Source organism: Rhineura floridana, chromosome 1, assembly GCF_030035675.1.
Source record: "Rhineura floridana isolate rRhiFlo1 chromosome 1, rRhiFlo1.hap2, whole genome shotgun sequence".
Taxonomy (NCBI): domain Eukaryota; kingdom Metazoa; phylum Chordata; class Lepidosauria; order Squamata; family Rhineuridae; genus Rhineura; species Rhineura floridana.
In genome coordinates this window covers 120065148-120077823 of record NC_084480.1, presented here as the reverse complement: position 1 = coordinate 120077823, position 12676 = coordinate 120065148, and the positions used below count along the sequence as shown (strand labels likewise).

The 12676-nt window shown below is 40.8% G+C and overlaps 1 protein-coding gene across 8 annotated transcripts in view; it reads right to left on the bottom strand.

The window, feature by feature from the left end:
• ADAMTSL1 (ADAMTS like 1) overlaps positions 1 to 12676 on the bottom strand; it is an 815531-nt gene that overhangs the window by 260081 nt on the left and 542774 nt on the right. For 7 of the 8 annotated variants that reach the window (XR_009763308.1, XM_061630623.1, XM_061630637.1 and 4 more), the window contains one exon: positions 4969 to 5205. Coding sequence is in view for 7 of the 8 variants with exons in the window: in XM_061630623.1 (XP_061486607.1) it covers positions 4969 to 5205 (237 nt within the window). In the remaining variant the exon portion in view is untranslated. Of the gene's footprint in view, positions 1 to 4968; positions 5206 to 6276; positions 6300 to 12676 lie in introns of those variants that run through there. The other variant, XM_061630656.1, reaches the window with a different exon arrangement.

Below are 12676 nucleotides of genomic sequence, written 5' to 3'. Positions count from 1 at the left end.
AAAGGGCCCCTATATTGAGTCAGGGCATTGGTCCTTCAAGCCCTGTACATCTCTTTTAACAGCAGATGTTCTCCAAAGTTTGACACAGAAGTCTTTCCAAGCTCTGCTACTTGAGTCAAAATTCCTAAGCCAAAATTCCTCAAAAGAAATTCTAAGATATTCTCAAACCCCTAGGGGAAAAAAAAGACCAATTTGCAGAATTTTCTCCAAATATTCTTCACCTTTTTTGTGGCAACTGCCATTCTTGCCCCCCTCCCCCAGCCATCACTGCCCATGCAGTGGAATAAAGAAACCCTTGTATTGCCACTGCTAATGTTCAGCCCCATCCCAGAGAAACTACTGGGGAATTTCTTCTATTTTCTGAAGAAATTCAGTGAATTGGTGCCCCCAGTTTTTCTGCCCCCAAACAGCATGGTCAGTTTTGAAAAGCCATTTGTGTACAGCTCTGTCTGAGATCCTTTCCCTGAAGCTGTCAAAGTATAAACCTGCAAAACACATGCTGTGCAATTGAACTATGAATGCTTCTATTTATATATACTTTATACTTAAAGGAATATATCTAGGATGCCACAATACAGAATGGCAGTCCCTGACAGTTAAATTTATAGCCAGAGCTGCTATTTCTAAGATAGAATGCTGGGACAGGCTGGTGGTAGCAGTGGGATTATGGCAGATCACAGTGGGTTCAGAACTCACATGTGGCAAATGGTTAATCCTGCTTTGAAAGACAACAACAAGGCACCTTGGAGGAGGCATAAGAATCCATATCTGAAGGAGCACCTCCTACCACATCAACCTGCCTGGGTCTTAAGATCAGCAGGGGAAGCCCTGCTACCAGTGTCACTGCCCTCTATGGTTCAAGGCACTGTGGCCTGTAAAATGGCCTTTTCTGTGGTGGCCTCCAAGTTGTGGCATTACCTCTCCTAGAGATGCATCTTGTGCCATTGTATTTTTTTCAACAATTGACTAAGATGGAGTTATCTTACTAGGTCTTTGGTCAAATGGATGTCTTCCCTACTCCTGCATTGCTATTCTATGTTGCTTTTTTGTTATGCTTGTTTTGTGGATTTTTAAATTATTTTAATGTAAATGGTATTTATTTTAATTATGGCATTTTTATAATTCATTCTGGGACCATTTGGTGAAGGGTGGGCTACAACTACAAATAATAAAATAAAATAGTAATAATTTTTATGTATTTATTTATTTGACTTATTAGTCGCTTATCTGGCTGAATTGTCAGCCACTCTAAGTGACGTACAAAGCAGAACATGTAAACATCAAAACATTAAGAGACTAACAATAAAAACTAACCATAATAATAAATAAAATAATAACATGATTGTTGTTGTTTTACTCCACTTCTCCCTACATTGAAGTGTGTGAAAGTTAGAATGTATGCTTGAATGGTGAATGTTATTTATTAGCATGGGAAGACTTTCTCAGAAAGGTGTGTCCTGTAGTTGGACTTAAAGCATAGTCTGGCATTAATCTGATATGATCTGGCAAGCAGATTGTTAGCGGGGGGGGGGAGAAGGGGAATTAAACACATTGTCTCTTGGAGTCACTCATTAATAAGCTGAAAATCAGCCAACCACAGGGTTCTCTGACTTTACAGGGTTCTCCGACTCTACAAAGCTCACTTTTCAGAAAGGCCATTATGTCCTCTGATGAAATCAAGAGACATGTTCCTGTTTCAGTTAGTTACAAAACTGAGATAAGTGAAGCTGTATATCACATTCCATTTAGCTTAAACATCTCCCTCAACAATAAAGACGTGTGCCAGGTCGGAACACAACACTGAAGAGTAACAGAGCTGAGGGAAAAACAACCCTAAGAAACAGAAAGGAAAGTCAGCTCAAATGCTAATAAAATGTCAGGAATTACATGGGATTATGGATGGGCAGTGCTGTGAAACTTGGATCTGGAGCTTCAGTAAAGTTCAGAAATGTTTGCATCCAATTGCTTTTAATTCAGTGAGTCACCCTGGATTCATATTTGGCCCCAAAGCTTTAGGAGCCTAAGGATTAGATGAAGTAATTCCATTATGTATCATTATAAACATATAATGTTTAAATGCATGTGCAATATATATGTATCAGAACTTGAGAATTGTCTTGTTGGATCAGACAATGGCCTGTTCCAATTCAGCATTATTTTTCCAGCAGTGGATAGCTGGATGTCTCTGGGAGCTGACAAGCATTACATATGTAAATAACATTTTTGAAATCGATGTTGCTGATGTTGAATTGTACCTCCTGTACTCAAACTGGCTATGCCGGTCTTAACCAAAGCTGAGCTGGAAACGCTTTCCCTTTTTCGGGGAGTGGGGGAGAATTAGGAAGGGGAGAGGAAGAAATTATTTAAAACTTCAGGTGCAGGGGCTTACCAGTAACGTGCCAGTGGCTTTGCCTTAAAAACATTCTTCCGACGTCAACTGAATTGCTCTGCTGCTGCAAGTGGTAATGAAGCTGCACCATTCAGCAGCCATTAGGCTGCCACCTTTCCCACCTCCCAATTCCTTCCTTGGAACAATGCTATATCATACTGTAGAACTGTTCCAGAGGCACTGGCGGCCAGGGGGGAGATGGCGCCCCCCCTTGTTTTTCCCTATATTATGACCTAGCATCATTTCAAGGCAGGCATCGTGTGTGTATGTGTGTGTGCCTGGGTGTGTTTTGGGGGGAGGGAATAGAAGCCTATCTGTTGCTGATAGCTGCAACTCTGTTGCCACCCGCAGCAGTGGAGCAAATGAGTTTAAAAGAAGAAAGTTTATTATTTTTAAAGGCAATTTTATTTATTTATAAAATATTTATATACCACAGTATCATAAAAAACCAGAGTATAGACAACAAATATAAATAGAATAAAACTGCATGAAGGGCCAAAATCACAAACCACCTGCTAACTGTAAAAAAAAGAATGTTTTCTTTAATTGTTTGTATAAGCCTGGCAGCATAGAAAGGTTTTCAGCAAAAATTTAACATTTAATTCTTAAGACACCTACTGAATCTCTGTTGCAAAAAGCATTTCACAAAACTGTGCAGAAACATTTAAGGCCTGGTTTTGTTTTGACATCATATGGCCCTCACTAATTCAAGGTACGGCCAGTGATGCTTCCACAAGCTCTCAATGATCATGCTGAGATCTAAGTGTTCAGGTAGTCCCAAAGATACCCTGGTCCTAAATTGTTCAGGGCTTTATAAATTAATGCAAGAGCCTTGAACCTGGCTCAGTAGCAGATGGACAGCCAGTGCAGATGTTTCAATAATGGTGTCACATGTTGTCAGCTATCTGAGCAATCTAGCAGCCACATTCTGCACTAGCTGGAGCTTCCAGATCAGGCCCAAGGGTGACCCCATATAGAGCACATTGTAGTAATCCGTCCTTGAGGTTACCAACACATGAACCACAGTGTTCAGGCTATCCCTCTACAGGAACAGCCATAGCTGCTGAACCAGAAGAAGCTGGTAGAAGGCAATTCTAGCCACACAGGTTACCTGGGCCTCTAATGACAAAGAGGTATTCAGAAGTACCCTCAAGCTATGTACCTGCTCCTTCAGAGGAAGTGTGACCCCATTCAGAACAGATAACCTGCCTATCTCCCGGATACTGGAACTACCCACCTAAAGAGCCCCCATCTTCTCAGGATTCAGAGATAGATTATTGGCTTTTATTCCATCTACCACTGTGTCCAGACACCAGTGCAGAGCTTGCTCAGATGTTACAGAGAAATAGCTCTGTGTGTCATCAGCCAAGTAACTCTTTGTAAACCTCTTCCTGCAATTTCCTGCTTTCACCCCACCACTGCCTATTTTCTCGCTAAAAAATGGGAGTTAGCTTTTTGTCTCAGCATATGTCATTCATTTTCTAGAGCTGGCATATGACCCAACATAATTTGTAATCTTGTCCTTTCACAATAGAGCTTTGCCAGTATTCTCTTGGGACTGCCAGACTCAAATTGCAAAAATAAAGGTCACTGGGGACTTGGAAATTTTATGAGGTACTTACAGAACTAGGATTTTCTGAAATAAAGAGTTTCAGAGTTTCACAAATGTTGTAATAGTGAGCATTACTGAAAATAAGTGGGAAATTGGAATACCTCTTCACCCCATTGTAAGCGTATGATTTCTTCCCTCAAAAAGTCCAAAGTTTCTGTCCTGAAGGACAGGAAACAACAATGTTTTACCTGGTGCTGATCTTTGCTGAATATGAGGCTCTAATACACATACAAATACTAGCAATAGCAGGAGATTTCCCATTCCAGAGAAACTTTTGCACACATTTCCCCTGTGTAGCTGTTCGTAATATTGATGAGGAGAGCGGAAGCCCTAGCTTTTATGTAGCTCCATGTGCACATTAGATTGGAACCCTCACATACATTTCAGTCTCTTAGAATGTGCCTATTGTGTCCAATCCATAACATATAATGTTGATATCGAGGGCATAGCCACCAATTAATTAAATGCAGCTGGAATTAATCTATTGCAGAAATAATGGATAGTATCCAATTTTTGTCATTGTGAGAGTAGACCCAATGAAATTAATGGACATGATTAACTTAAGACCATTAATTTAAATGGGTCTACTCTCAGAAGAATGTAGTTGCATGGAATGCAATATTTTTAAATTGCAGCATCTCTGAATTGATAAATTACCTAAATATTGGGAAATAGAAATTCAAACCTGAAAAGACTGTCTTGCAAAATTTAATTTTTCAGGGTGTTTCAACAGAAACGGCCAACATGAACATAAAAGAAAATGGGGTGGGGAAACCCTGCTGTTCATAAAACCCATCACAGAAACAAATATTTAAGTGACTCTGGAAAGGAATGCACACTTTTAAGAAGACTGTAGGAACAAATACTATGAAAAAGGAAGGAGAAGGGAATGGGTAAAAGATGAGATGCAAAAAGACAAAATACACAAAAAGGCAATGGGGGGAATCAGCAAGGGTGTTGTCCTTACTTGGCACAAGCCGCTAATGCACATATCCAGTGATTCAGTATAACATCGGGTTCCATCCAGCACTTTAGGCGCCAGTTCCACAACAAGGCTTGTCCCTTTGGCCTGGCACTTTAAGGAACATGGGTTGTCCGGATCATTAGAAACAGGAAGCCATTCATAAAACTGCCCCTGATACTTGACATCATTGTGTGCTGAACATTGCTGGGTACGAAAATCACCTGCTTCTGGAGGGCAATCCTAAGAAGAAAGAAAAAAAGATCAGGAGGTCACTCCAAATGGGCTAATAATTGTATCTTCATCGGGGGGGGGGGATTCAACTGTGTCTATTTATCTCCCTCCCTCCCTCCCTAATGCTCCACTTACAAACTGGAAGCAAGCAACAGATTTTAAAAGAGTTGAAAGTGGTTTGAGAGAAGCACTGCTTCCTATGTTGCATAGACACATTCCTTTTGTTAGTGACACAGGTTAAACAAGTCTTCCAGGGTTAGAGCAAAAAACTTGCAAAATCTTTTTTCCCAGTGGAAACAATTGGATATGAATCCCTCTTTTAAATTGCTTCCAACATCCAGAAGAAGAAAAGAAGACTGTCTATCTCCATCCAGAGACAAACACATGAATTAAAGTAGCTCATGACATTATTACTAGAGATTCTTCAACTAAGTGTTATTGAGGAGTAAGTGAAAGAGGACTAAGAAACATCAACACTGTGTTTTAGCACAAGAAATATAAGTGTATGTGTGTATTGGTCATCACAAAACTGCCTGTTCAACTTTTCTTCTGACTTTATGGCAGCTAAGAAACGCATATACAAACCTAGCCAACTGTTCTTTCTCCTTTGAAAACAGAGAAAGGGGGAGGAGTGAGTAGGAATCAAGAAAATTGCTTGATTCAAGTGTTTGTTTATTTAAGCATTCTTTGCTAGCATTTCTTTCCAAAACAACCTAAATCAGTCAGTGAAGCAACGTGAGCCAGAAAAATGCTCTGTATATTTGTATTACTTCAACCTGACTAATGCAAGCTGAGATTTTACAATCCACAGAATCAGCAACTCTTCAGGATTTTTAAATGCTGCTTATGAGTTTTTTAAAAATTCCCCTTGTTGATCTCCCAGGGGTGGTTTCAGAAAAGTTTTGGGTGCAAGCATACATTCTCTAAATTGTCCTAAGCTATATTCAATAAAAATAGTTTAGATGTTAATATTACTGAAGACCACCCAGATATTTCACTTAATGCCTTGTGAGAGACAATAGTTTTCTGTAGCATCACACATAACAGCTTTATTCAACTGTCAGTAGCTCTGAATCCTACCTTATTCACAGAACTTCTTCCATGATCATTTTATTTGGTGAAAGTTTAAACACAACCATTATTGTGCTGGTTATTTCCAGAGAGACTGTGGATGTGACCCATTTGTTCAATACAATATTTGGTTGCAACATCTTCAAAGCCTTTGACAGAACTCTTACAGCCTGATCCGACACTCAGGAGGAAATCACATTGGGCCCAATGGGACTTACTCTAAGGTAAGTATATATAAGAATGCGGTATCAGTCACCTATCTCATCTTTTAAGATTAGAGCTATTAGCTTCTTTGGCAATTAGTTCAATCTTTCAACATTTTCATGGTTTAAAATGGCTTCCATAAGTTTAACCATAAATCAGTTTAAACCACTTGCTCTTAGTTTCTTCACTGGCAATTGAAAATAATATCCTTGTGTCTCCATTGCCTAACCATTTGTCATTGCTACATCCTTAGCATAAACCTCACTATTTCCTTATTTATGGGTTATATTAAAGTCATTCTGCAGTTATCCATTAGCAAGTAACAGTTTCTTCCAATATCAGCATTTCAAGCTGCCTGTGACACATGCAAATGGGCAGGTTAGAAATAATGTTTGTGAGCCGGCCAGAGTTCCAGCCACTTATCTGTTGTTCAACAGCTTTAGTTTCTTCCATCCACTTGGTAGGACAAGATTGAATCCCATTGAAAAATAGCGACAATCACATGCCAGCAAATTCAAATTGAGCAATTAAAGTTGATTTGGAGCTCTTGCACAACAAACCCACTTCCCTCTGGAATCAGACTTTTTGTGTTAAGGAAAGTGATGGGAAAATACACAGGAAAATGTGGAATAACATTTGTCTGATGCAGTGTTATCTTATCTTCCTGCAAACACATCAGAATAAATGCTCAGTAAATACCTTACACTGTCAAGTCGCTGTGCATTCAGGATGAATGCTCAATAAAGGGATTGTCTGGAAGTGACCTAAATCTGCACCAGGAACAAAGAGCTTATCTCTTGATTTCAATATGGCCAAAGGTGCTCTGTTCAGCCCTACCACCGGAAACATGAACTTGCCTTATATTGAATCAGACCATTGGTCATTTAGTCCAGAAACAAGAACCCAGGCAGTGTTTTTTTTCCACCTTAGCTCTACTACCTGATATTTTTAATCCAAGGAATGACAGCTTGTACCTTCTGCATGCAAAGTTATGGGCCTTGAAGACCAAGGGCTCGTTCACATGGCAGTTTAATTTCAGATCAAGCCTCCCTGCATACCTGCTAAATTCACAGCGATTACATGACAGAGGAGGCAAAGGAAAGGCGTCCTGCTGCTTACCCCTTTAAATCCGAAGCAAATCAATCCACTTTAATTCCAAAAATGGAAGGAAAAACCGTCTGTGCTTCGCATCTCTAAGGGCGTGTAGATGCTTAGCTCCGTTGTTTTGGTGAGTCGCTGCCTCCCCCCCCTTTGTTTACCTTTTCCTGCAGGATCCCATTCTGCAAGCTTGCTGCAGAGGAAGAGATACTTTGACCTTAAGAGGGCGTAGTCATTAAGAAGCTGTGAGATTAACCTTTTCCCTTCAGTATGAATGGAAAAAAGCAGTTTAAAGGCTCATATAAAATAAGCTATGTGAACCTTTAAACCCTATCGCAATGAGAAAAGCTTCCTCTTTAATCTGAAATTCAGCTGAAGTCAGCTGCAGTGTGAACCAGCCCCAAGTCTCTGGCTGCTCCCAGGAGCCATTCATAGAAACATGCCAGCCAATTTTTCCCTTAAACACTCTGATTGAATAAGAGCATCTTCAGTCGTCATTGGATTTATCGTTTATTTCTTTAGTATCTTTCTATCCCTTCTTTCTCTCAGGGCTCCAATATTGTGTGAAAGTTACTATAGCATGGTTTCTTACCATGTTACCTGAGTAATGGCAGAAGATCATGCACTTCAATCTCTGGAGGAGGAGCTATGTTGACATGAGAACAAACTGTGTTGTGGACTTCTTTCACACAGCCCAGGGCTCCTAATGTTACACAGGCCATGTGGAAAGATGCAATGCTTCTGCAGCAGCTACCAAAACCAGAAAAGTAATATCACACACACCTCAAAAAAAGTCTCCAGATTGTAAAAATAAACATTCTAGTGCTTCTTATCTTCCGACTTTTTCCTTTACCATCCAAAATAGAACTCTGGTATTTCTGTGCATGGCAAGATAAAAAAGTTATGGCATAACAAGAAATGAAAAACTTCTGCTTTGGACTAGACAGAGAAGTACAGGGAACAGGAAGGCTGGTATATATGTTCTTCCATAATGCCCTAAGCAAAGTGGAGGCAAAGTGATTTTGTTTCTTCTTGGCTGAACTAGAATGAACCTGGATCAGCCCCTGACTCTTAGGGCTCATCCAGATGACTGCAAAATGTGTGACAAGCCTGCTATGTGTGTTCATTATTTTTCGGTCGTCCAAATGACGTCTCGCGCTGTTACGCATTTTCGCGGGTTAAATCTGCTCCTTGCAATACCGGCAAAAATGCAATTTGCTGTTTAAAATCGGGAATCATCCACTGTGCCTTCAGGAGGTAGGATGCAATACCGCGGACTTTACAGCTGATGGGCGGTTCTTGGGCGTTTCCCCTTGCCCCTTCTTCTCATTCCAGCCAATCACGTATCTGCACTTTTGCGCATGTGCGAGAATAAGCCCAGGAAAATTGAACCAATCATTGCAATGGTGGGGTGTTGGGGGGGGTCTGCAACTACTGCGCAGATGCATTTTATTTTTTGCCAGCCTGCAAAACTGGGCGGCTGCTCTGGGTGAGATCTGCAATGCACAGCGAGAAAGGGGTTGCTGGTCAGTTTCACATCTGCCTCCGGAAAGTTTGTCAATTTCATTCTACTGGCTGGGGTTTTTGTTTCAAATCATTTCGCCGCAGGAAGGAAAGGGAGAAGGAGGGGTATGTGACACGTTTCTTGCTTTTTTGGAGAAATAAGTGCAATTGCCAGCGTGTGTATCTCCTTAAATATCCATAAAGCCAGAAAAACATACATTCCATAAAGGCACAAAAGCATACATAAGCGTAATATCGCAAATACAAACAAGAAAGCAAGCAGGCTTCAAATGGGTAGACCTGGTGGCCTGATCTACCCATTGAAATGCATAACTTTCCGGACGCCAGGTCTACCCATTGAAATGCCAGATCTACTCGTTGAAACGCATTGGCTGTTGTGACGCCAGGTCTACCCATTGAGACGCATGGGCTTTTCTGCCCCCAGTTCTACCCAATGAAAGTAATGGCATTCCCTGCCCTGCATATAAGTGGTTTGCTACAGTGTCCCCGCCGCCCGGAACCATAGAGACTGGAGAACCATAGAGCAAGAAACGTGTCACCCCCCCTCCTTCTCCCTTTCCTTCCCGCGGCGAAATGATTTGAAACAAAAACCCCAGCGAGTAGAAAGAAATTGACAAAGCTTTCCAGAAACAGGCATGAAACCGACCAGCAGCCCCTTTCTTGTTTGTATTTGCGATATTACGCTTAAAAGAATGTATGCTTTTCTGGATATTTAAGGAGATACACACGCTGGCAATTGCACTTATTTCTCCAAAAAAGCAAGAAACGTGTCACCCCCCTCCTTCTCCCTTTCCTTCCTGCGGCGAAATGATTTGAAGCAAAAACCCCAGGGAGTAGAATGAAATTGACAAAGCTTTCAGGAGGCAGGCTGAAACCGACCACCCCCTCCTTCTCCCTTTCCTTCCGCGGTGAGAACTCCTTTACAGCCATATTGTGCTTCGTTGCAAAGGGGGAGAGGAGCATACGTCATTTTTTTTGCTGACCAACTGGTTGATAGGGGGAGGTTTTAGGGACGGAGCTTGGAAAAAGCGAAAAGAATGTAGGGGTCTTACCGCTACGTGCGCAGGTGCAAAAAAGCATTTTTTTTAATTGGGAAAAAGCGAACTAAAAGGCAAAGTGAGGACTATCAGATGACAAACCGAATATGGAAACCGTGGATTATCCCGCTCCATTTGGATAAGCCCTTAGAAACAATGAGTCAACACACTATGAAAGCCCTGTGTGAACATTCAATGTGTTGAGGCCCAGATCAGCTTGATCTGGTCTGAGTGGCTGCTCCATATAATCATCCTGAGAAACCGTTAAGCAAGTGTAACTTGCTCCCTTCATTCCATGAGGGTATGTAGCCTGGTTTAAAAGTTTGGCTTATTCAAGGGTTCAGAGAGCCAAGTTAGATCTCTTGTTTGGTTCTGGCTTGGCTCACTCTACAAAATGTTCTGGCTTGTACTGATTTATTTTTACAAAGACAAAAGGTCCAATAAAGCATATTGATATATGCAGAGTTCTCAATCTTGGTTCACCCACAATTCAACAGGATTGTTTGAGCAGTTTGTTTTTCAAACCAAAGGAATAAAAACGAACGGTCAACCTAGCACGTTCTTAGGACACTGCGGGTGATCAGGACCAAAAAGTTAAATACTACATGCCTTTGATTTCCATGATTAAAATAATAACATGGATTTAAATAGCCAAGTGTATGTTTAGAGAAGTTTCCTGTGAAACTTGAAGCTGTTTGAAAGATAAATATAAGCACTCAGAAAAGTGTACAAGCATACTTATGCCACTGGCCCTAAGGCAGGAATTAGTAAATTTTAATCTCCAGTGTGAAGGGCCAGCACAAACATACAGTGTTAACTCCTAGCTAGGTTAAAAATCTCCAGCAAAAGGCCCTCTATTACTAATTTCCTTTATAAGACATGCTGTGTCGCTCATGCAGCACTGCTGAGATACTCTAAACTTATTTGGAAATCTTGCATGCACAACACATTTTACCTTTTATTTGCCATTCTAAGAGAAAACCTGAGTCGGCATGGTCCGGCACCCACTGAGGCCCATACCCTGGCAAGGGGGAGGGAGAGAGCACCACCCAGAATCCCCTGCCTCTGTTGCTGCCCCTCACAATTGCAACCTGTCTACAAACCCATCATCTAGCCCAGAGGGATGAGCAAGGGAGAAGCAACAGTAGCTCACTTTTCTGCTTACTCACCAGAACCCTTGAGCCAGCGTGATCAGGAAGAAAGTCCACTGTCGAAGGAGGATCCTATTTTGCCCATGTCCTCCCCATCTCTGTAGTCAGCAGCGCTGTGAAAATGGTTGCGTTTGCTGAGAGGCAGATGAACAAGGACTCCTGCCCATCACTGGCCCCATACAACCCATCCCATCCTTCCATAGGGATGGGGGAGAAGTTTTATTCAGTTCACTTTTGAAGGTGAACCTACCTAATTTGCACTTTCCAAAACAATGCAAGAACAAAAACATAGACATCCTTCAAAATTCACACTTCTCCGAATTTTGTGTTGCAGTTTTGTGCATAAAAATGTATATATTAGGATAGTGTGCATAAAAATGCTGATATTAATGAAAATAATATTAGGAAAATTGCTTTGCAAAAGTGTATATATTAGGAGAAAATCACACGAAAATGTTGAATTTTCCTAAGTACTGTTTTTAAAAAATGGAGAACTGAATTTAAGACAGAAAAAATGAGAATATGAGAATAAATAAAATTGATAGATTTGCCCATGGCTAGTCCTCCATTTTATTTAATGAAGCTAGGAAGAATTAACAATTTTTTTTCTTGGTATCACAGGCCTAGAGGTTACGTGATTTTCATATTCGGGCATCTCTTCCTTATTTAAAACAGGAGACTTTCCAAACACTGTTCCCCTCAGAAACAGGCCTAATATTCTGCATATTGAAAGCAAATAACCTGAGAGATGTGTAGAAATGAAAAAGAGACTTGCTCAGGATTTTGTTTTTAAAAAAACCCTAACATCAAGCATGTAAAGAATAAAAGAAACAGAAACATGTTATCTAAGCTAGCTAAACACTTATGGTTGTATTCAACTAAATTCTACTTAGAGCAGACCCACAGAAATTAATGGAACTAAGTTACAATGAATATGACTAACACTGGACACAACTCTTGCTGTTTACTGTTTCCCCCTCATTCCTTGCTGGGGACAGTGGTGATTTAACTATTTCCTCCCCTGCTGCAGTCCTGATCAAAATCCCACCTCTGCCCACAAGCTGCTATTAGCCCCAGGAAGGAAGCTCCTAATCATCGTAAAAATATGCACACATTTACAACTGACACTCTTAGTAAGTATCATTCACATGCAGTTTGGTCCTTAGATATATGTGAAATTGAAAGAAGACAACAATCGTGTTAATAAAAAGGAGGCTTGGAGATGTAGCATACAACAGTACAATGACACCATGAACCAGGTTGTTTAGAACTAATAGGGGGCCATCAAATGGCTTAAAACAAGTCAGAAGAAACCAAAAACGGGGATATAATCAAATAAAGTGAGGGCAACAGCAGATCTAGTTCAACAGAAGAGAGAAAACCCAAAAATGGAAG